Source organism: Candoia aspera, chromosome 3, assembly GCF_035149785.1.
Source record: "Candoia aspera isolate rCanAsp1 chromosome 3, rCanAsp1.hap2, whole genome shotgun sequence".
NCBI lineage: Eukaryota > Metazoa > Chordata > Lepidosauria > Squamata > Boidae > Candoia > Candoia aspera.
The window spans coordinates 40,758,952-40,781,872 of record NC_086155.1 but is presented as its reverse complement, the minus strand read 5'-3'; the positions used below and the strand labels follow the sequence as shown (position 1 = coordinate 40,781,872).

The 22,921-nt window shown below is 39.3% G+C and overlaps 1 protein-coding gene across 1 annotated transcript; it reads left to right on the top strand.

The window, feature by feature from the left end:
- The first annotated feature begins 1,128 nt into the window (after positions 1-1,128).
- Positions 1,129-22,921, top strand: HSD11B1 (hydroxysteroid 11-beta dehydrogenase 1). The gene is made up of 6 exons (XM_063297453.1): positions 1,129-1,469; positions 2,103-2,233; positions 8,333-8,444; positions 10,708-10,893; positions 14,328-14,471; positions 19,096-22,921. The coding sequence occupies exons 1-6, from the start codon at positions 1,382-1,384 to the stop codon at positions 19,320-19,322; spliced, it is 888 nt and encodes a 295-aa protein (XP_063153523.1). The 5' UTR covers positions 1,129-1,381; the 3' UTR covers positions 19,323-22,921.

Sequence of the window (22,921 nt, the reverse complement as noted above, 5' to 3'; positions counted from 1 at the left end):
AGTATTTAGCTTGCTTGCTTTTATTTATTTTTTGTCCATTAGCATAAATAGCAACAGGGTCTGCAAGCAGCAAAAGGAGTAACACTGATGCCCCATACTTCCCTTCCAGCAAGGAAATGAGTCTGACTTTTGGCAATCAAAACTAACCTTTTGAAGTCAGGTGAGGCATGATAGGGAATGGCAATGAGGTCAGCAAATATTATGTTAGTATAGTTTTCTGCCAGCTCAAGTGAGGGTAGTTGGCACTTCAACTTGACAAAGGGGTAAGGCCCTAAAATATTAGTTTCACATCCATTTCTGGCATTTTTGATCAGGGGCATCTGTAGCAATGGCCACTGGCTTTGAAATGGCAGGTGTGGCTGGGCAAAGCACCATCCCTTTTTACATGCATACAGCGTATGTGACTCACATTAAAAAGGGATGGGATTTGGTTGCCTGGTTGGCTCTGCCATTTTGAAGCCAATGACTGCCACTGTGGAGGTCCCTGTTTCTGCCAGATTTGTCTATCACTCTGCAGAACTGAATACCATAGCATATTAATGTAGCTCTGGCTTAAGCATTTCCATAAGGAGGAGTGGTTTAGCAATTGAAGCCCTTATTGGTTAAGGGAAACAAACATGTATTAGAAAGAACATGGAATATCCTAAATGTAGTAGGCGCATAGGGTTTTTAGATACTCGTTGCTAAGTACATAGGAGAGAGACCATTTGGCAAGGTTGTATAGAATTTCAGAAGAGATCTAAATCCTCAAAGCAACACATTCGTCCATTCAATTTTTTATCATGCTATATCATTTCCATCTAACTGCCCTATATTCTTCATGAATTATCAGGCTCAGCTTCTGCGTTGCAATTACTTGGCAAACATTTGGGAGTGGCAGACATAATCTGGTTGTACAGGAGCCTCATGCTTTGTGTGGAGTTTGTCTCTGGAAGATACTAACAATTATTTTAAAAAAGAAAGACAGAGCAGGAGCCCACCTGGAGTAGGCAGCCTGGGGTTGTCTCCAAAGTGAAACTTGATGCTTTTCAGAAAAGACACACCTCTTTCAGGATGTTATGCAAAATTCTCTATTTCAAAAGAAAGGACAGGAAATTTGAAATGCGACAGCCAGAATCCATAGTGACGCTGTCGCTTAGGTTGAAGTCCATCAGCTCTTGCCAAAAAAAAAAAAAATTGGAGGCTTGCGGTGATGGGACCATTGGCACAAATGTCCTGAAATTGTTAGAAGCCTGGAGTTTTAGGGAAGTTGCTGCCTCTATACTAGCAGGTTTTTGCAGCATTAACATTGTTCCTGCTGTCTGGAATAAACTCTTTTGCTCTTTTTCCTTTTTCTTCCCCCTCTGCTTCTCATGCCTGATTATTTTCTGACTACAGTAGGATGAATCTGTTGCAAAAGATTCTGATTCCTTTGGTAGGAATTGTCTTGGCCTTCTATTTTTATTCAGGAAAGGAAGATTTTAAACCTGGTAAGTTATTTGAAGCAAAGGCATTTTTAAATTGAAAGGGGGGGGGGAGAGAAAAGAAGGGAGCTTTGCTTTTAAGAACACACAAACTGCTTCATAGCGTAAAATGAAACCTGCCTTGGATTGTTTGTAATGGATGGCTTTGTTCAGGAAGCTTTTGCAAGCCATCAAGCCACAGAGTAGTATATTTTTTTTCCCAGCAAGCAGGTAAAATGGGAAATCTTTCTGGGTTGTTTTTTTTTTTTAATTTTCTAAAGGGCTTTGATATTCTATCTGTTCAAAACAGGCTTTGTGTTTGTGAAGAGTTCCTGAAAAATACATTTACTTGTATGATTGTTTTAAAAAAAATTGTACCTGAAATGCACAAAATGGGTTAAAAACTAATGTCTAATTATATTTCGAGAAAGAGAGGGAGGGAGAAAAAAATATTTTGGTGTTATTCTATGCCCCTTTGGAATGTTAGCAGTTCTTGTTCCTGCTGCTTTCTTGTGAGCTGGATTGCTAGGACTAACAACTGAGGGCTGGAATTGCTGGTTATCCTCTTGGGTTTCTTGCCCTTCAGACGTTTATTTGGGGGAATGGGAAGCTATTTAATGCCAGCTTTATAAAATGCGATTCTTGTATCTTGTTCTCCAGAAATGTTGAAAGGGAAGCGGGTGATTGTTACTGGGGCAAGCACTGGAATTGGAGAGCAGATAGCATACCATCTAGCACGGATGGGTTCCCATCTCCTGATTACGGCACGGACAGAAGCCCAGCTCCAGCAAGTAAATATTAAATATTCATTTGTCCCACTTCGCAGTTATACTCACCAAAGCAGCTCTCATACATTTAAAGGGTGTAAGAGAGAGACAAAGAGGACCCTCCCTCAAACAGAGTATGGAGGAAGATTAATTCTTCAGTAAGAAAGAAGCAAGGAGGTAACTGCTGCCATTTATGAGTGACTCTTAACAGCAGTTTTTTTTTTTCCTTTGGCTGATCAGTGTGGCCAGACTATACTACCCCTTCAAGTCCCAGGGCCACTGTGAATAGAAGGAGAACTCTCCATGTGGTAGGGAGAGTTAGAGCAAGATCTGTGGAGCAGTTCCTTCTCTGCCCCGTGTAAAAGGCCAAGTTGATCTCTTGCCGTGATATTGAAAAGCAGAGGTGAAGCTACAATCATATGTGCATGCGGGGTCATAGGAAGGAAGGAAGGAAGGAAGGAAGGAAGGAAGGAAGGAAGGAAGGAACTAAGATTTGGGAGAGATTTAAATTTTTTTAATTGTGGATCCCAGATTTTACACTTTATTACATGTAGCATGTGAATTGTATGCATATCTGTAAGTATGTATGTCTGTGTGATTGCATCTTCAGCCACACATCTGGTAAAAATGTAATAGATATCTTCTGAAAAATGTATTTTATTTTCAACTGACTGTCTGAGAGAAAAAAAACTGACCATAATATCTACAAAAGTATGCCTGAAGGTAAACTCAAAATAGCTTTGAATGGATTAAATTCAGAACTACAAGCCCAGGCTATCTCTAAAACTATTACCATATATTTGATTTGATATCATAGACTGATTATACACATACACAATATTTAGCTAAGCATGTGTTTTTGTCATTGCCCTCTAGGGACAGAGAGAGGCTGCGGCATCAGCCAAGTTAAGTTGGAGCATGTCTAGAGTTAGCCTGTGTCCCCATTTATACCTATTTTTGACACAAACATGCCCTGTCAACATTTTTTCTTACTGTGACCCATGGTATTTTCTTGGAATCTGGTAATTGACATTTCTTACCTTATAAAGAAAGGAAAGGATTGGAAGATACTTCATAAACCAGAGTACTGCTTGTGATTCAGATTCCTTCATGAGTCAGATCTGTCTTGTTTTTAACCTTATTCATTTATTTAGTAATTTTATTTATTAACTTTATTAACTTGTATTTAACTTTAAAATGGGATATAGCAGGAAGGGCATAGGAAGGTGGCTAGAGATAATTGATGACTCAAACAGTCAGACCTATCCTATTCCTATGACAGTGTTCCTACTGCAGTGTCATGATAGGTGGATATGCCTTCCAGCTAGTGACATGCTGAAGAGGGAGGCCAGTGAAGTCAGAGGATTCAGCCTGTCTCTTTGCTTATCAATTGTTGCCCACATATAATGAGGACAGCACAATGTGATTCAGAGCAGTGGCAATAGAGGCTGAATAGTGACTGGGAATGGGGGCAGCAGATTTCATGCTGGTATCCTTTCCCATTGACTCAAGATTAGGAGGATGGTACTTTATTTTGGCACAAGGAAGGGACCTGAATTAGTTTTTGAAGATGCACCAGATATTCATTCAAAACTTCTCAACCCTTTGCAAACATTCTCATCCTATATATATCCTGACTAGACTTTTCCCCCATGTGTATTCCCAATCTGTTGAATTTAAACCTCCATAATTTCCAGTCAATCGATTGAGAGGATAAGAACTTGAGGAAGGATTATTTTTTAAAAACATGACTGAATAGGACAGGTGAAAGTAATGGCACTGAGAAATAAAATATTTCTGGCCAAGATATATGTAGCAAAATTTGAATAATAAATAAATAAATAAATAAATGTGTAAAAGTGGTGATAAAGCCATAGTAGAGACAGAAGTAATAGGAGGAGATCACTTAATGAGAAGCATATTGTCTCTCCCTAGCAGGACCTTGACTGATCTTAATAGACAGACACACACACACACACACATATAGAGAGAGAGAAATAGCATGGTGGTCCTACTTAATACTTCAGTGAGAGAATATCAAGGAATACTGGGGCTGTAGTATAGATCAGAAAATTAGAAAGAAAAAAAATATCCTGGAAGACCATGGCAACCACTTCTGTAGAGTAGACCACTGGAGGGACAGCAACCACCACACATGTTTGTGATCATGGTCATAATTACAAGCATACCAGAACCTCTGCTGTAGACAGAGTCTGATCATCTAAAGGCAAAAGGTCAAAAGATGTTTTTCAACTCACTGTTGACTTTAGCTTTAGCTGAAGCAGTGCAAGGAGACTTTCAGATGAAATCTATCCCCATCCTTCTCCATGTCTGGCAGAAAATGCATGGGATTTGCTGGGCTTTCTAAGAAGCCTATGTCAGTGGGGAATGGGAACGTTTTCAGGTGAGACTTTGAAATTAGTCACTAAATTCAAATCAGGCTTTAGCATATTTACCCATTAACATAGCTTATTTTGGGATACCGATCTCCTTGCAATGAAAATCAATAAACCATCAATTCAGCAACTGTTGCACATAGTTTTACTCTTATATAAATCATTGATTTTTTTCTCCTGGTTCTTGGATTTAAGGGAAAAAATCTTTTGGTTGTTACAGAATAATTATGATTATTAATTAATAAATATGGTTACTGCAGTAACATGTTCCATGGTTTCAAATATTTTTTTTTAGAATTATAAGTCTAGCATGATTACCAAAGGAGGTGTTGCAAATCCAGTATTTAAAATGTTTTTTTTTAAAATAAATGTTAGCAATTACCAGGTTTGGGGGGGAGGGATTGTACATGAAAAAGCTGAAAATGCTTTGAGCTAAAATTGTTAATGAGACTGTTTTTCCAGTGGAAACTCCCCACTGATAATTTTATTTTATTTATTTATTTTATTTATCAAATTTTATCACTGCCCATCTCCCCCCAAAAGCAGTGACTCTGGGTAGTTTACAATAAAAGCAAAGTATAAAATTCAATACAATTATAAATACCCTAAATATAAATATAAATAGACAATAAAAAGATAAAATGTGATAAAATCCAGATGGCTAAAGATTCTGTATCAATCTGTGAGTATAAAGGGCCATTCTAGGGGGCTAGCCATCCCAGGAATGGCTATTCCCCGTCCCACTCTAGGCATGCTGGCAAAATCAGGTTTTTAGTTTTTTTCGAAAGTCCAGGAGCAAGGGGGCTTGTCTCACCTCTGGGGGAAGGATATTCCAGAGGGTGGGGGCTACTGTAGAGAAGGCCCGCTTCCTGGACCCCGCCAGATGGAATTCTTTTACAGATGGGATCTGTAACATGCCCTCTCTGCATGACCGGGTGGGATGGGTCAATGTGATGGGGATGAGACGGTCCCTCAGGTAACCTGAACCTCCCTGAGTTGCCCCAAAAGGATACCATGGTCGATGGTACCAAAAGCCGCTGTGAATAAGAAGAACCAGGATGGATGCATTGCCTCCATTCTGCTCCCACCAAAGATCATCCATAAGCGCGACCAATGCCATTTCTGTCCCATAACCGGGCCTGAAACCTGACTGAAAGGGGTCTAGATCAGGGCTGCAACTAGGGTCTGTGTCACCCGGGGCAAACATGGATTCCGCACCCATTTTGGCGCCCCCCCCAGCACTCATTTTGGCACCCCACCAGCGCGGCACCCGGGGCACATGCCCAGGTTGCCCTCCCCTAGTTGCAGCCCTGGTCTAGATAATCCGTTTCATCCAGAATCCTCTGGAACTGCAATGCCATCACTTTCTCAACCACCTTCCCCAAAAAGGGGAGGTGGAAGACTGGATGAAAATTGTCCAGTACAGTAGGGTCTAGCAATGGTTTCTTGAGGAGGGGGCATACCAGCTGTAATGATTGCCTATCCTAACAGAGTCAGACTCACAAGCAGGAACTTAATGATATCCGATTTATTGTAAGAATAGTATGCAAATACAGAGAAAGCTGAGAATGAATAAAAGTGCGCCAAATACAAACTAAAAACCCTCGGCTGAAAACGTAATCCCTCCCCTCGCCCGACCGTAGCAACCACCCCCCTCCCAGGTGCTGTTAACCATTTTCCACTGATCCTGGGAAAGTAACCTTGAACACATGAGATAACCCAAACACATTCCAAACCAACAGCCAACAGATAACAACTCCCCGAAGTGGAATCCTCCTCCCTCCCGAGATCAAACACGTATCAGGTAAATGACATGCGAAACGTTACGATGTACCAGGAACATTGAAACGGTGAACATGACACCAGCACTTCCTTAAAGGCTGCTGTGAGCACCCCCTCTCTCAAGGATATGTTTATCATCATCTGGACCCAACCACACATCACCACCTGAGCTGCCTTCCCCAGCCAGGAGGGACATGGATCTAGTTGGCAAGTGGTGGCATTTACAGTATGGAGGATCCTGTCCACTTCCTCAGGCCCAACAGGATCAAGCTGTTCCCTGATAACTGGGTAAGTGCATTCCCCAGGCATCTCCACAGACTCTGTCTCATGCTCAGAGTCCAACTTGGAACAGATCCGAGCGATTTTATCCTGCAAATTCCCAGAACACTCCTCAGCATGACCCTGTAGATGGATTTCTAAGTTCCCTTTCCCCAAAAGGGATTGGGTGATCTTAAACAGGGCCACCGGGTGGCATTCTGTGGATGCAATGAGTGGAGAAATACTGACATTTCGCCATGCTTACTGCCACAAGGTAGGCCTTAATGGTGACTCTAGCTTGTGTTCAGTCGGATTCGGTCGTTGTCTTCCTCCAGCAGTGCTCTAGGCATCTCTTATTCCTCTTCAGAACACTCAGCTCCTCCATAAACCACGGGGAGTGTTGGGTTCGATGGGAAAAGAGAGGCTGCACAGGTGCGATCCTGTCCAAGGCCCCAGCTGCCTCCCTATTCCAGGTAGCAGCCAGGGCCTCCACTGGACCGTACAGCAGATCCTCAGGTATAACCCCCAGCTCCCTCTGAAACCCTGCCGGGTCCCTCAGTCACCAGGGGCGGACCACTCAATGGGTCCTGTCTCCCTGCAGAGGGGGGTAGCATAAGAGAATCTCAAGGTCACCAGGGCATGATCCAACCATGACAAAGGGGATAGGTGTAACTCTCCCCTCAGATCATGTTGCCACTGCTCTGACAAGAAGACTAAATCCAGTGTGAAGCCACTGTCTTGTGTTGGGTCCCAAATAATCTGAGACAGGCCCATGGCAGCCATGGTGGCCATGAACTCCCAAGCCACTTCCAAGGCGCACCCCAGGGGAGGCAGATTGAAGTCCCCCAGAACCATAAACCTGGGGAACTCCACCGCCAACCCCAAGATGGCCTCCAGCATTTCAGGCAGGGAAGTTGCTACGCAGCAGGGAGGCTGGTACAGTAGCAACAATCCCAACTGTTCTCAGGAACCCAACTTTAAAAACAGGGTCTCACATACAGACAATTTTGGAGCAGAGGCCCTGAAGGCCACTAGAGATTCCCGGATGACAACAGTCACCCATCCTCCCCTGCCCTGAGGTCTCGGCTGGTGCCATACTCAGAACCCAGCTGGGCACATCTCCAAAAGAGGCACGCCTCCTTTCAGGCCCAGCCAGGTTTCGGTAATACATGCCAGGTCTGCCCCCTCCTCTGTGATCAAATCACATACGATGGGGGCCTTGTTGTTAACTGACCTGGCATTAAGAAGCAGCAGCTGAAGACCGGGGCCCCCACGAGTCTGCTGTCCAGGACCTAGGTCTGAGCACAGAGGGCCAGAACACACCACAGGTAGTAAACACCAGGGGCATCTTCCCCAAAGATGGCCTGCCCTCTGGCTCCCATCATAACATCCCCGGCCTGTCACCACCTTGATAACCTTCCCCACCCTACAACCCCCAGAGTCTCCAAGTCCATTAGCCCTCAATCCTGGACTCCAGAGACCCCTGGATAAAAATAGGGATCCCTCCATTCATTCATACAACCTCATACATTCTCCTGATCCAATAGAGTAAAAATGTGTTGCCTTGTAAACTGTTATTCAGCTGCTTCTTAGCAGTACTCTATAGAAATTTGATTTAGCATGTTTGGATGGAAAGGGGTTAAAAGGTAAAGGAATATCCAGTAATCAACTTTTCTATTTGTCTCAGGTGGTTGCTAAGTGTTTAGAGTTGGGTGCAGCATCTGCCAGGTACATTAATGGCAGTATGGAAGATATGAAATTTGCTCAGGCTGTGGTGAAGAAAGCAGAGGAATTATGGGGTATGTTGACTTCATTAGAACATGAGATGGTTTCAGTGTGTCCAGCATCCTGTTTCCAACAACAACCAACTAGATGCTTCCAGAAGCCCAGAACTAGGGGTTAGAATGTAAAGACAGTGGCCTTCTGTAATTTGTATTTAGTGGCTCAGAGATTCACCATAGAGCCGTCATGGTTAATAACTATTTATTGAGCTATCCTCCTTGCCTTTGTCTTTTCAGCCCATCCCCCCACCCCCACCACCTCCAGAAATCTGGTCTAGTCCAACTAAGTAAACATTGGCATACTAGCTAGGAATGGGAGTTGACAAGACCAAATTCCAAACATAGGTATCAGTCCAATAAAGGGATGAAGTTAAGTCTGTTCCAAGTTGTAAAACAGACTCATGTTCATGGTGACCATAAGGATAGGTAACTTTGGACAGACTTTCAAGACTGATGTCAGAACTTTATGGTGGGCCTGGTGAAGAAGCTGGCATAGCCAGGATTCCAGGAATGCTCTTTATTATAGTAAGGTAGAATAACAGAATCTTGAAAGCCTGTTCAAGTTTCTCTGTCTGTTCTTATACTAAACAAAATCAAAGCATGATTATTCTGAGTTTCTTTCTCACAATTTCCTCTCTTTCAGGATTGTGTAATCTTTTCAGCGTCCCCACCTCCCACCCTTAATGGCTCATTCCTTCCTTATTCTCTAGGTTAGAGCTACATTCCTTCACAACTGCTCAGCATGTTGTATGGCTACGCAATAGCACTGTTGTTTTTAGACTGCAGCTCTGAACTTGTTATCACAAACATGCATGACTTAAATTCTTCTGCTCCTGATTCTTCCTGGCCCATGGGTTCTGTGGGCTCCATTTACCCCTGTTCTGTTTCTAGCACCATCTCAGAAGCAGGACAGTGTCTTTCAAAGTTGCTATGATCTTTGTCTCCTCTTCCTCATCTTCTGAGTTGCTGTAATCTCAAACCCATTATGCTAAGCTTACCCAAAAATCTTTGCTGAATTACTTTATCGAAGGCATTTTGGAGGTCCAAACTCAAATGCATAATGAGGTATTTAGCGAGTAAATACCATCATAGTGGAATATCATTCACTATAATATTAAATTGTACTAATATTGGGTAAAATTTAGTTCTTATATACTAAATTTAACAAACATTTGCTTTTGATTCTCAGTAAAGCTTGAAACAGGATTCTTGATCCTTCTGGCACTATATGAACCTGAGTGCCTTCAGTTGCTAAACTGTACAATTTCACAGAAGCTTTTGTGATGTGGTAATTCCTGCCTTGGCTGATAGACAGAACTGAACCATGGACCTTCCTAGTTAGAAGCACTCTCAGGTTATTTTTCCTTATCTTTGCCCCCAATCAGAGCTTGCCCTTTTTCAAGGATACAAAATTCACAGATTAACGCCCCATCTTGAGCGTTGTTGTAACTCTAGTACAGTATCATTATCCTTAGATAGCAGTCTATTGCAAATAAAAAGAATCTAGATTTAGTACAATAACAATCTTTGAGATCATTAGGTTCTCAGAAATAGAAGATAAAAGAATCTAGCCACTACAGCTGCTTTCCTGTGCTCCCATGGGAATTTTTTAAATGTATTGACTAATGGTATTAGTGGTCGCTGCTATTCCTATTATGTCACAAGGAAACAGATAAAGGCATTGAGAAGGCCTTGCTCAAGCTACAATCTGAGATAACAATCCCCCTCCCCAACTTGTTCTCAGCCTAAATCCTAGAAGGAAAATGTATGCTTTCCCCTCTGCTTCTTGAAGACTTTACCTTCTCTAGGGTCCTTCAGGTATACTAGAGTATCATTAGCAGATGGCTAAAATGGTTTGCTCTAATGAGGGTAATCAACTTGCAAATGAACCATTCATTTCTTGGTTTATTTCCATTCTAATAGGGCCTCTCAACTATTTGTGTGGTTTATATACTATTGTAGTTTATATTTTAGGGAATGTTCACAATCCCCTTTGTGTTTTGTACAGCATACACTCAGGAAATGCTTTATAAACAATTATCACAATGAGTTTAGGATTACCAAATAAGTAATATAATTACAGCATCCTATTAGGGATTAACCAGGACTTTCTACTGAAATCCTCTAAGGCAACATAAAGTCAAGGCCAGCTCAAAGTATGTAGATACCCCATACTGCAGCCAAAATATCTCTTAGATTAGAAGCTATATTTGATCACAATGAGGCTTGTGCCTTCATCTACCAACCTAGCATAACCAGTTATTTTATCTTTCCTTCACAGGAAGTCTAGATATGCTTATTCTGAATCATGTTGGCAACTCCTACTTCAATTATTTCAATTGGGACATTGGGCATGTGCAAAAACTTCTGGACATCAATTTCCTAAGCTATGTAACAATGACAGTTTCAGCTTTTCCCATGCTTAAGATCAGTGGAGGAAGCATAGTGGTTGTTTCATCCATGGCAGGTGAGCATTAACTGTAATAGCATTCAGTGGCCTCAGAATCTTAAAGCTATTTCACATTTTATTGGTTTGCCTGCTATCAGCATTACTTGTGATGTTGACTGTTATAATCATATGACTGCAAGCTTAAGTGATTACAGCTTATCACCCAACCTCCCTTTCCTAATTTATAACCCAACCTCCCTTTCCTAATATGCATAACCATCCTGTGTGATGGTCAAATCACAACTTTTAGTGCATTTTTGCAGTTGAGGTAATTTGTATTAGGGAAACACATGATTTCTGAAGCTTCTGCATGTGCTCATTCTTTGAAGAATAACACGGATTAGATATTTTTCACAAAAGAGACTCTGGTATAGCATTACTTTTTATAATATGCAAAATACATTCTATATGGCTTTTGGCAGATGCATACTCATCTATCCCACGTTCTTCAGGGTTTCTAAATTATACATCTAGTCTTTTCTCTCTGCTTTTGACACATGCCTACCTTGAAATGTTAATGCCATGCTGTTTGAAAAGTATGTCTAGTATGCCAAATCAGAATGATACCAGTTTATTGAGGGATGCTAAATGATCATCAAGGGGTTTTAAAAAGGAACAATTTTTTAAACAACTCATATCAGATCTACTTGAGATCTATAATGGAAAGCAAAGAAAGTCGTGCTTTCTAAAGAAACACCTAAAGAAATAAAAGTCAGCAATGGAAAAGGAAATGTTTCCTTTGCACCCCAGTTCAATTTGTCTAAGAAAGGTCTCTCTCAAGGAAAGTAGGCTTGTAGCCAGTTATGAATTTGGGGCATGGTTAGGCCAAGGAATCAAAAGTGAGCTTTAGGAAGCAAAAAACAACACATTACCTCTCCATTTAGAGGTAATGTATAGAAGCATCAATTTCCTGTTTATACTGAATAGAATTTAGTTTGGGATTCCATTTTAAATATATATTCTTTGTACTTGGATGCAAACTGACAGTTATCTGAGTAATTCTCACTCGAATTATTCACTCTTCAATTTTTAAAAAAATCTGTTCTATTCTTCCCCATACAGGAGAAACAATTGAATGTAATGCTAATGTAATCCATATTTTTAAGAGCACACACTATCCTAGTTATATTGACCAATTTGTTGTCTGTGTACTGTGGATGGCCAATGGCATAGGAAAGACAAGAGGGGCTATGCCAATCCAAGACCAGTGTGCTCTTTCAGGCGTCCATGGTGCTGTGAGGCTGCCAGTGACCATCTCTGAAGAAAATTGGTTCACCTGCTACTCCAAAGGAAATAGATTTACAGTATCCCTTGTAGCTGTGGGTCAGCCAGTTTGCCACTTCTGGGAACTCTCAACTTGTCCAACATCTTAGCTGCTGAGATTTTTCTTTTCATTTCTAAAGTAAAGGACAGCAGGACTGTGCTGCCATTCCCCCATTGATTTCTGGCTGTTCTGAAGGCCAGCTTTAGCCAGTTGGGGGATTTCTTTATTTTTTCTGTGAAAAGTAGATGAGTGAGGAAAGGAGAAGGAAGGGTCCAGGGCACCAGCTAGCTTCCATTTTTAGCACTCTGCATTGGTTCAAGAGGGGAAGAATACATCACAGCAGTTCCAATTCACTTGATTCCTTGTATGTTTCCTATCTGTGACATGTCCCAAGCACCTGAAAGACAGACTCCCTATCAGAAGTAGTTGTTCTCCAAAAGTAACTATATGTTGGCTGATTTTTTTTCTTCATACATGCCATTATCTAGGATGGCATAGGACCTAGGTGACCAATCTTGAATCTTCTCCAGTTCCTGTGAGGTAAAGACAGATTTCTGCTTGCTATAGATAATGGATAAAGACTGGAGAACTAGAGTGGGATATTCTCTGGGAAGGAGACTTAGGAGGAAACCTGACACCAGGGAAGCACCAGGATTATGTTGTACATACCTGTTGCAAATATCTGCTGTAAATAACATCACTGAATATACTGTAGTAAAAAGCATAAAAGCCTCCGCTGTCTAGTTTCTCTGTGTCAATTGCCACTATTGCAAAGCAAAATACACCTCCCGTTCAAAAGAACCACGCCACACTGTGACAGAGTTCAATATTGTTTACTCCCAACCAATAAGGACACTTAAGAGTGTGGCTAAACTGACAGCACTGATAAGAGAAAACACTGTAACTAGATTCGTTTCCATCTGAAAGCCACTCTTGGACTATTTGCTTGTAACGCAAAAGAATGAAGCCTTGATTTTAGGTTTTGATGATTGAATGGTTTGATTTTAGAGATACAATGTTACTAAACTTTTAATTAATAGTAAGAGATGTACTTTTATGTACTTTTATACCTGTGTTGGAAAAGATCAGAAGCCACTGGCCTGATATGCTTTTTTGTTTATTCCTGCACCGTTTTAGCCTTTCCTGTTGCTATTTTAGACTTGTACTCTATTGGTCTTATATTCTGCATTATGTGTCTCAATTTATCTTTAAAATTAATAATAAATTTTAAAAAAATGAAAGGGAAAAAAAAAGAATTGGCTCGTAAGGGCCTAGCAGGGTCTCTGGGCTGCAAATCTATCAGGTAAGTTATGTACTTGTGCTTTTTTTAAAAAAAATATTCTGTAAGATTCTTTTTTGTGTTATGTTCTGTTTTAAAATGTTGAGATGTTATGTTTATTTTTAATACATAGATAATTTTCATGCAATCCCATCTGGAATCAAACAATCAAATACAGTGATTAAAAAAAATAAACATTTATTTTTGAAAGGTTGAAAATATGAGGAAAACAAAGGCAGAAGGAAAACAGCCAATACTTATATAGGGAAGGACTGGACAAAGAAAGGTCCTCTCTCTATGCTGAAATGTTCTAATAATGGGCACTTCCCACATTTCAAAATAGAGGAGTTGCTTTAAAGACAAATGAGCTAGGTAACATTTGGATGACCAAGGGCTGTATTTAATTTATTCTGTGGGAGGCGCTTGAAGGCCACATTGGAGACAGTGATGGTGCTGATGTATAATGGAGAGGCCCCACTGCTATAGTCAAGATTCATTCTTTCAATGTTTCAGGGCTGAAATTAGGGTTTTTTCTTTTTCCCTTTTTAAAAAATATATATATATATATAAACAGATGTTATTGTTTTTATGTCTTCTCCATTGCTGAATTTTTGGCCACTTTGTGACTAAAATTTGGCAGTGTAATTGAAATAGGCTCCAGGACCAATTCATCTTGAAAACATTGAAAGGTATATGATATCTTTTAAAGAATTCTTACAGTTCGAAGTGTGCCAGAGTTCTGAGTGCTCACATAACTTGGAAGTAGTTGATAAAACAAATAATGACTACATATATAGAATCAGGGAGGATAAAAATGTATTCCATACTGTACATCTCTAAAGCAATGTTAGTTATTCTTCATGGTGCAGTATTAATTAAACTTATCATGTCTAATTGTGGTATTTCTAGGCAAAATTGGCTTCCCATTCATTGCTCCTTATTCTGCAACAAAGTTTGCACTAGGTGGATTTTTCAGCTCTTTGAGGCAGGAATTTATCATGCAGAACACCAATGTTTCCATCACAATCTGCATCCTTGGACTCATCAACACAGGTACAATTTTCATTGTCCAAATCTGATTTTTAGGACCTGGATTTTTTGTCAGATTGATGTTGGGTTTAGTATCCTCCATATGTCAACCTTATCAAATTATTTGCTTAACATTTTTAAACATTCAAAGTAGTTATAAGTTAGCCTTAAAATCTTCAGCAAAGGATCGTTACCTTGTCGTGGTGCTGGAGCTTGAGCACCTCAATGATGCCATGAGCTAAACCGTGAAGGGCCACCCAAGACAGGAAGGTCATGACAGAGAGGTCAGACTAAACACGATCCCTGGGGAAGGTAATGGCAACCCACCCCAGTATTCTTGCCGTGAAAACTAAATGGATCAGTACAACCAGAGATATGTCGGTATACCATCGGAAGATGAGACCCCCAGGTCGGAAGATGGTCAAAATGCTACTGAGGAGGAACAGAGGATGAGTTCAACTAGCCCCAGACGTGATGATACAGCTAGCTCAAAGCCGAAAGGACGGCTAGCGGCCGACGGTGCTGGTGGTGAACGGCGAATCCGATGTTCTAAGGATCAACACACCATTGGAACCGGGAATGTAAGATCTATGAGTCAGGGCAAATTGGATGTGGTTATTGGTGAGATGTCAAGATTAAAGATAGACATTTTGGGCATCAGTGAACTGAAATGGACGGGAATGGGCCACTTCACATCAAATGACCACCAGATCTACTACTGTGGACAAGAGGACCACAGAAGAAATGGAGTAGCCTTCATAATTAATAGTCAAGTGGCTAAAGCAGTGCTTGGATACAATCCAAAAAACGATAGAATGATCTCAATTCGAATTCAGGGCAAGCCATCTAACATCACAGTGATCCAAATATACGCCCCAACCACAGATGCTGAAGAAGCTGAAGTAGAGCAGTTCTATGAGGATCTGCAGCACCTACTGGACAACATGCCTAAAAGAGATATTACTTTCATCACGGGAGACTGGAATGCTAAGGTGGGCAGTCAAATGACACCTGGAATTACAGGTAAGCATGGCCTGGGAGAACAAAATGAAGCAGGACACAGGCTGATAGAATTTTGCCAAGACAACTCACTCTGCATAACAAACACTCTCTTCCAACAACCTAAGAGATGGCTTTATACATGGACTTCACCAGATGGACAACACCGAAATCAGATTGACTACATCCTTTGCAGCCAAAGGTGGCGGACATCTATACAGTCGGTAAAAACAAGACCTGGAGCTGACTGTAGTTCAGATCACGAACTTCTTATTGCACAATTTAGGATCAGACTAAAGAGATTAGGGAAGACCCACAGATCAGCTAGATATGAGCTCGCTAATATTCCTAAGGAATATGCAGTGGAAGTGAAGAATAGATTTAAGGGACTGGACTTAGTAGATCGGGTCCCAGAAGAACTCTGGACAGAAGTTTGCAACATTGTTCAGGAGGCGGCAACAAAATACATCCCAAAGAAAGAGAAAACCAAGAAGGCAAAATGGCTGTCTGCTGAGACACTAGAAGTAGCCCAAGGAAGAAGGAAAGCAAAAGGCAACAGTGATAGGGGGAGATATGCCCAATTAAATGCAAAATTCCAGCCATTAGCCAGAAGAGATAAGGAATTATTTTTAAACAAACAATGCGTGGAAGTGGAAGAAGACAATAGAATAGGAAGGACAAGAGACCTCTTCCAGAAAATTAGAAACATCGGAGGTAAATTCGAGGCAAAAATGGTTACGATCAAAAACAAAGATGGCAAGGACCTAACAGAAGAAGAAGAGATCAAGAAAAGGCAGCAAGAATATACAGAAGACCTGTATAGGAAGGATAACAATATCAGGGATAGCTTTGATGGTGTGGTCAGTGAGCTAGTGCCAGACATCCTGAAGAGTGAGGTTGAATGGGCCTTAAGAAGCATTGCTAATAACAAGGCAGCAGGAGATGATGGCATCCCAGCTGAACTGTTCAAAATCTTGCAAGATGATGCTGTCAAGGTAATGCATGCTATATGCCAGCAAATTTGGAAAACAAGAATGGCCATCAGCCTGGAAAAAATCAACTTATATCCCCATACCAAAAAAGGGAAACACTAAAGAACGTTCAAACGATTGAATAGTGGCACTCATCTCACATACCAGTAAGGTAATGCTCAAGATCCTGCAAGGTAGACTTCAGCAATTCATGGAGCGAGAATTGCCAGATGTACAAGCTGGGTTTAGAAAAGGCAGAGGAACTAGGGACCAAATTGCCAATATCCGATGGATAATGGAAAAAGCCAGGGAGTTTCAGAAAAACATCTATTTCTGTTTTATTGACTATTCTAAAGCCTTTGACTGTGTGGACCAGAACAAATTGTGGCAAGTTCTTAGTGGTATGGGGATACCAAGTCATCTTGTATGCCTCCTGAAGAATCTGTACAACGACCAAGTAGCAACAGTAAGAACAGACCATGGAACAACGGACCATGGAACAATGGAACAACTGGTTTAAGATTGGGAAAGGAGTACGGCAGGGCTGTACACTCTCACCCTACCTATTCAACTTGTACACAGAACACATGCTGGGCTTGAGGAATCCAAGGCTGGAGTTAAAATCGCTGGAAGAAACATTAACAATCTCAGATATGCAGACGATACCACTTTGATGGCTGAAAGCAAAGAGGAACTGAGGAGCCTTATGATGAAGGTGAAAGAAGAAAGTGCAAAAGCTGCCTTGCAGCTAAACCTCAAAAAAACCAAGATTATGGCAAGCAGCTTGATTGATAACTGGCAAATAGAGGAAGAAAATGTAGAAGCAGTGAAAGACTTTGTATTTCTAGGTGCGAAGATTACTGCAGATGCTGACTGCAGTAGGAAATCAGAAGACGCTTAACCCTTGGGAGAAGAGCAATGACAAATCTCGATAAAATAGTTAAGAGCAGAGACATCACACTGACAACAAAGGTCCGCATAGTTAAAGCAATGGTGTTCCCCGTAGTAACATATGGCTGCGAGAGCTGGACCATAAGGAAGGCTGAGAGAAAGAAGATAGATACTTTTGAACTGTGGTGTTGGAGGAAAATTCTGAGAGTACCTTGGACTGCAAGAAGATCAAACCAGTCCATCCTCCAGGAAATAAAGGCAGACTGCTCACTTGAGGGAACGATATTAAAGGCAAAACTGAAATACTTTGGCCACATAATGAGAAGACATTATGACCCCTCCCTCCCTCCCTCCCTCCCTTGGTTTTCATTAAAAATAATCCTAAACAGAGTTTAATAATACATATTAACAAAAACATATATGATTATAAAATTAAAACCTAAAACTATATTATATCAGTAATGTACAATGAATGAAGTTTAACCAATGCTTAGAATTGATGTTCCAATATATGTACTTTTATAAGTATTATAATTTTTTTGTATTTTTATTATAAGTATTTTATTTTATAAGTATTTTATTGATATTATAAATAAATACTTATAAATAAATACTTATGTATATTATAAGTATTTTATTTTATAAGTATTATAAAATATTATAAAATGTATAAGAATTATAAACATCACATCTTTCTATTTTAAATTCTTTTGGTGACATAAGATCATTCAGAATGGACCAGTATAATTCACTGCAGGACACATTTTAGTACATGCAATATATGTAGTGTGAAATCATTACCAATTCACAATTAGCCTCTTATTGTCTCTCTCACACACAAAATTGAATCCATAATTATGCTAGCAGAAAATAATAAAAAATGTGTGTTCCTGTTTCCACATTTCTAGCACTCTAGAAATCCTGTTCTGAACTTTGAATGCCCAACACTTAGGTAACATTGCACTAACTATTGCACAACTGGTTGGAGCTTCATAGGACTGCTGTTGCTTGGGCTAGTTTTGCAGGTTTTCCATCAGCTTCCTTGCAGCAGTGGAATGATACGTTAGACATAACCCACACTTGCAAAATTCATGAAACATTATTTGGAAGGAACAAAGAACCCCACTGTGAAAAACATATATGTGAGAAGCTTGGTCCTTGTAATCTTAAAATCAGTAGCTCTCAATACAAGCCATGTAGGATATATGGAAGTTCTTTATTAAGACTGGTACCAAACGCTTGCAAAGCCACAAATGATTTTTTCCACTCAGAGGTTCCCTAAAAAGCAATTCAATCTCCCTAAAGTTTCACCCCCTCCCCTTTGCTGTGATTTAATGTCTAGTAAAATTCCCTTTAGTTTTCAAACGCTTACTCCCCTCTCGCTTTGTTCCAGAAAGTGCCAGTTACCTGGCCTTGAGGTAAAATCTCATCTAAACATTTCTCTAATGGCCCTTGTGGAATGCAAGCCTCCTCCCCCCTCCTTTGTTCTCCAGTGCTTTATGCTGAAAGCTTCTAATCTATACATGCATCTAAACAATACTTTCCTCTTTTATCTAATCCATGTCCAGGTGAGGCAGCCAGAAACAATTAACTATTGCTTCTGAGTTGCTCCATCCTGACATACATTTGGTTTAGGTTACCAAAGTTATCAAGCTTCAATATATCTGAGAATGTCTCACTAAATAGGCGGTTAGTATAAGAATTAAGAGTTTAGTACAAGATGATTTTTAGTGATCAAGTTCCTCAGCAGTGACTACTTTCTAACTAACATTTCTTTTCTGCTTTAGAAAATGCCATGAAAGCGGTATCTGGTAAATTCACATCTCTGTCTTCACCTGCGCCAAAAGAAGAATGTGCCCTAGAAATCATTAAAGGGGGTGCCCTGCGTCAGCGGGAGGTTTATTACAAATATATGGCTACAAAGATCCCTACACTTTTGCGAGATTGGGCTCCAGAGCTCATAGATTATGTCTTTCGGACATATTATAATGTGGACAATCTAAAACATGATTAACCACAGTCTGTCCGTTTACTGCTTCTGCATTTTCTGTTCTCCTAAGTCAGTGTTTTTCAAACTTGGCAACTTTAAGAGATGTGGAAGTTGAAGTCCACACATTGTAAATTTGCCAAGTTTGAAAAACATGGATGTAAGACAGCATTGTTTCTTCTCTCTTAATTAATGTTAATACATAGCATCCTACAATCCAGAGATTCACTATGCTGTTATATACAGACCCAAAATCCACTTCTGTGTCTTGGGATTTCACACTGTTGGTTAATGTATTATCTAAATTCTGGAACAGGACGAAGTGGGTAAATGTGGATATACTAGAAAAACTCAGATTAATGATAAATGTTTTGTATGGTCTTAAACTGCATCCAGATGGTTGTTTCACTTACTCTGTATTCAATTCTCTAAAGCAAAACAAGACATAAAGAGGAAATTAGAGAGAGAAAAAGTTGTAACACAGTGCTGAGTTTTATAGTTTTTAATCTATTCTGTATATAAAGTAGATTTCTCACATCTCTGACATAGAGAGGAGGTCAACCAAGTAAGTGCAAGATAGCCTCTGGCTTAGCCTGATAGGAGGCACTTGATACTTAACAAATCTGTATATAGATTTGGCATTAAAAAGTACACTTTTCAAATTTTCAAAGTTCTAAAATTATTATTTTAAAAAATCAGTTTAGGTAACATTTATGTTTGTTTATAGTAATTTTATTAAAAATTACAAATACAACAATACAAACTAATACAAACTAAAAAAGAAAAGAATAAAAAGAAAAAATAGAAGGTGCAGAAAAGAAAAAAATAGAAAGAAAAATAGAAGAGAAAGAAAAAATAAGAATATAGTAAAGAAAAAAAGATATAAATATATAAAGAAATGACTTTCTCTTCAGCAAAACAAGTATAAACAATTTTAGTAACTTACCACCTTCTCTTAAAAGATAACAAATGATCTCTTCTTCCCATAGCCCATCTATTATCTATAAACAAATTCTTAAAGCCTTGTCATTTCAGTCCTGATGTCAGCAAAAGTCCATTAAGGGTTACCAGAGATAGCAACATATCTATTTTAACCTTGATCAAATAAACCAACTTATATTCCTTCCTTTTTTTTCTAACAATCTTAATCTTTAGTCCATTCAAATAATGTTAAGGAACTTGATTTCTTTTCATTCTTTTTTTTTTTTTGTCCCTTCTTATGAGATTTTTTAAAACCTTAACAAGTCACTGTTGTAAATCCCATATAGGAAAATTATCCAGGTCACTCTCTTGGTTGATTGTTTGTATATCCTTTTTTAAAAACATCAGCCAGTTTCTTTTGTATGTCCAGTGTAATATCTTTTTCCATGTCATTCTTGTAGGCTGTCATTTGTAAATCCATTTTCAACTCAGTCTCAATCTTGTCAGGTAAACTTGTTCTTCTTCCATAACATCTTTTAGACACAGTCTCTCCATTAGAGGCAGATGTCTCTGTTGACACCATTAATATTAACTTCTGAGCCCTTTTTCAAAAATATCCTTCAATACATCCAATGTTAGAACATTTTGCTCCATTCTGTGACTGTAAGTCAAATTTATATGTTCTTTTAATTGTAATCTTTAGTTCCCTCTAGTGTCCATTTTTTTAAAAAATGTATTGTTTTTTTAAAAAATTCAAAACAAAAACGTTCCTTCTCATGGGAAGGATTCTTTATAATTAATTCCAAAATCTTATTTCAAATTTATTTGGATCCTTAGTCTGTTTGTAACTTTCTAAAATCAAAGTTTTAATAACCCTTTTGTTATTTATTTTAAAAAAATAATTTTTAAGTTCTTAAACTGTAATTAAAACTTTCTTTTGCTAAGGATTGAAGGGAAACTCACCCGCTGCTGTCAAACTTGTTGTTACAAAGATTTCTAATAGCTGAAAAGCAGTTAACAAGCAATTTTTGAAAGGGATTAGAAAGGGAAGTATGCAAACTTAGTGTCCTTTCAAAAGTGCTGACCATGGTTTGAGCAAGAGGGCTATTCCCTCATCCCCTAGAGCTCTAAACTCGCCAGAGATTGTTATCTTGCAGTCTCCTTATGAGGAGCAGCTGTCTGGGGCAATTGTGGGTGATCTCTAGTCCTCTCCTTGCCCAGAGAGGTTCAAAGAGCCAGTCCATTTGCCAGCTCTTCATTCTTCATCACGGTCATCAGCTCAGCTTTTCGCAGAGCCCTCTTCAGTCTGCCATTTCTTCCTCTGGAAGTCCCAGGAAATGTGTTTGTTAAGTAATAGATAAGAACAGGACTTGGGATACTCTGGGTCTAGTCCACCTCAGCCATGGAAAACTCACTGGGTGATCTTGAACTAGTCATTATATCTCAACCCAATCTATTCTACAGGATAGTTTTTGTGGGAGAAATGGGGGGGAGGGGTTGGAATGACAAGAGCAGTGCTGTCCCAATGTGATACATGCATGTGCAAAAGGGGCAGAGGCTATGGCCAATGCTGCTTTTGTCATTTTGAAAAAAGCACTGGATCTTGCAGACAATTCTGCTCAGATTTGAAAATATTGTTAAAAACTGAATAAGGTTTATGTAAAATGAAATTCTGAATTAAAAAAAAAAAGAACTGTAAGAATTTTCCTCCAAATGTATTAAGCTGTATATTATGCAATGGGCATAACAAGATCCAGCATTAAAACTTATATATAAATATATTCTCAATATATTTTTTCTAACACCCTTACATTTAAAGTTTAATGTAAAAGTGATAGCTTTGTATTAACAGTTCTTTTTAACAAGTATTTTGTGCATCTGATATTTACCATTGCTGGTGATGAAATTCACAATTAAAACACATATCTGAACTAGGCCAGTGAGTTGATATTGAAGTATAATGTAACTTTTGAAACTTAATTCTGTCCTGAACAAAAGAAGAGATTAATAGATAAATATTTTGTAGTTCACTATTCTAGGGAATCTAATTGTAAATACAACAAAATATCCACGTCTCATGGTTCATCATCACACAACTTCCTTCCATTTGCTAAAAAAAATGTTTCCCTTCATCAACATTTATGTCCTTGTTGGGACAGCTCAGTGGAATCTTTGAGCCATATGCTCTTTCACTGGTCTCTCTACGTGAAATCGTGGGTTAATAATATTAATTCTGTCCTGAAGAAATTTCCTGGTAGAGAATATGATTTCTCTTTGTCAGTTCTGTCTGACCAGGATTTAGATATATCTTTCCAATTACAGAATTAGATCTATACTCTACCTCTTGGTCTAGTCAAAATAAAATGAAATTCAGTTTGGGGATAAGTTGGGAAGATCCTTTGAGGACATATATTGTTATATAGAGAAACACTTAATACTTTCAAAATGTTAGAATACAAACCATTCAAAGTTTTCAGTATTGATTTTTTTTTCTTCCCTTGCTTGTTTGTTTGCCAATCATGTCTCTTTTATTGTGAAGGGAAGTCATTTTTAACTTGAACATGTGATATCCATTTCATCAGAAAACTGTAGTATTTTTCACAGTTTCCATTAATCTCATCCATGTGTCATGTATGTTTCTCCAAAAATACAGCCACAAGTAGTACAGTGACATCTACTGAATAAACATTGCTTTGCACAATGAA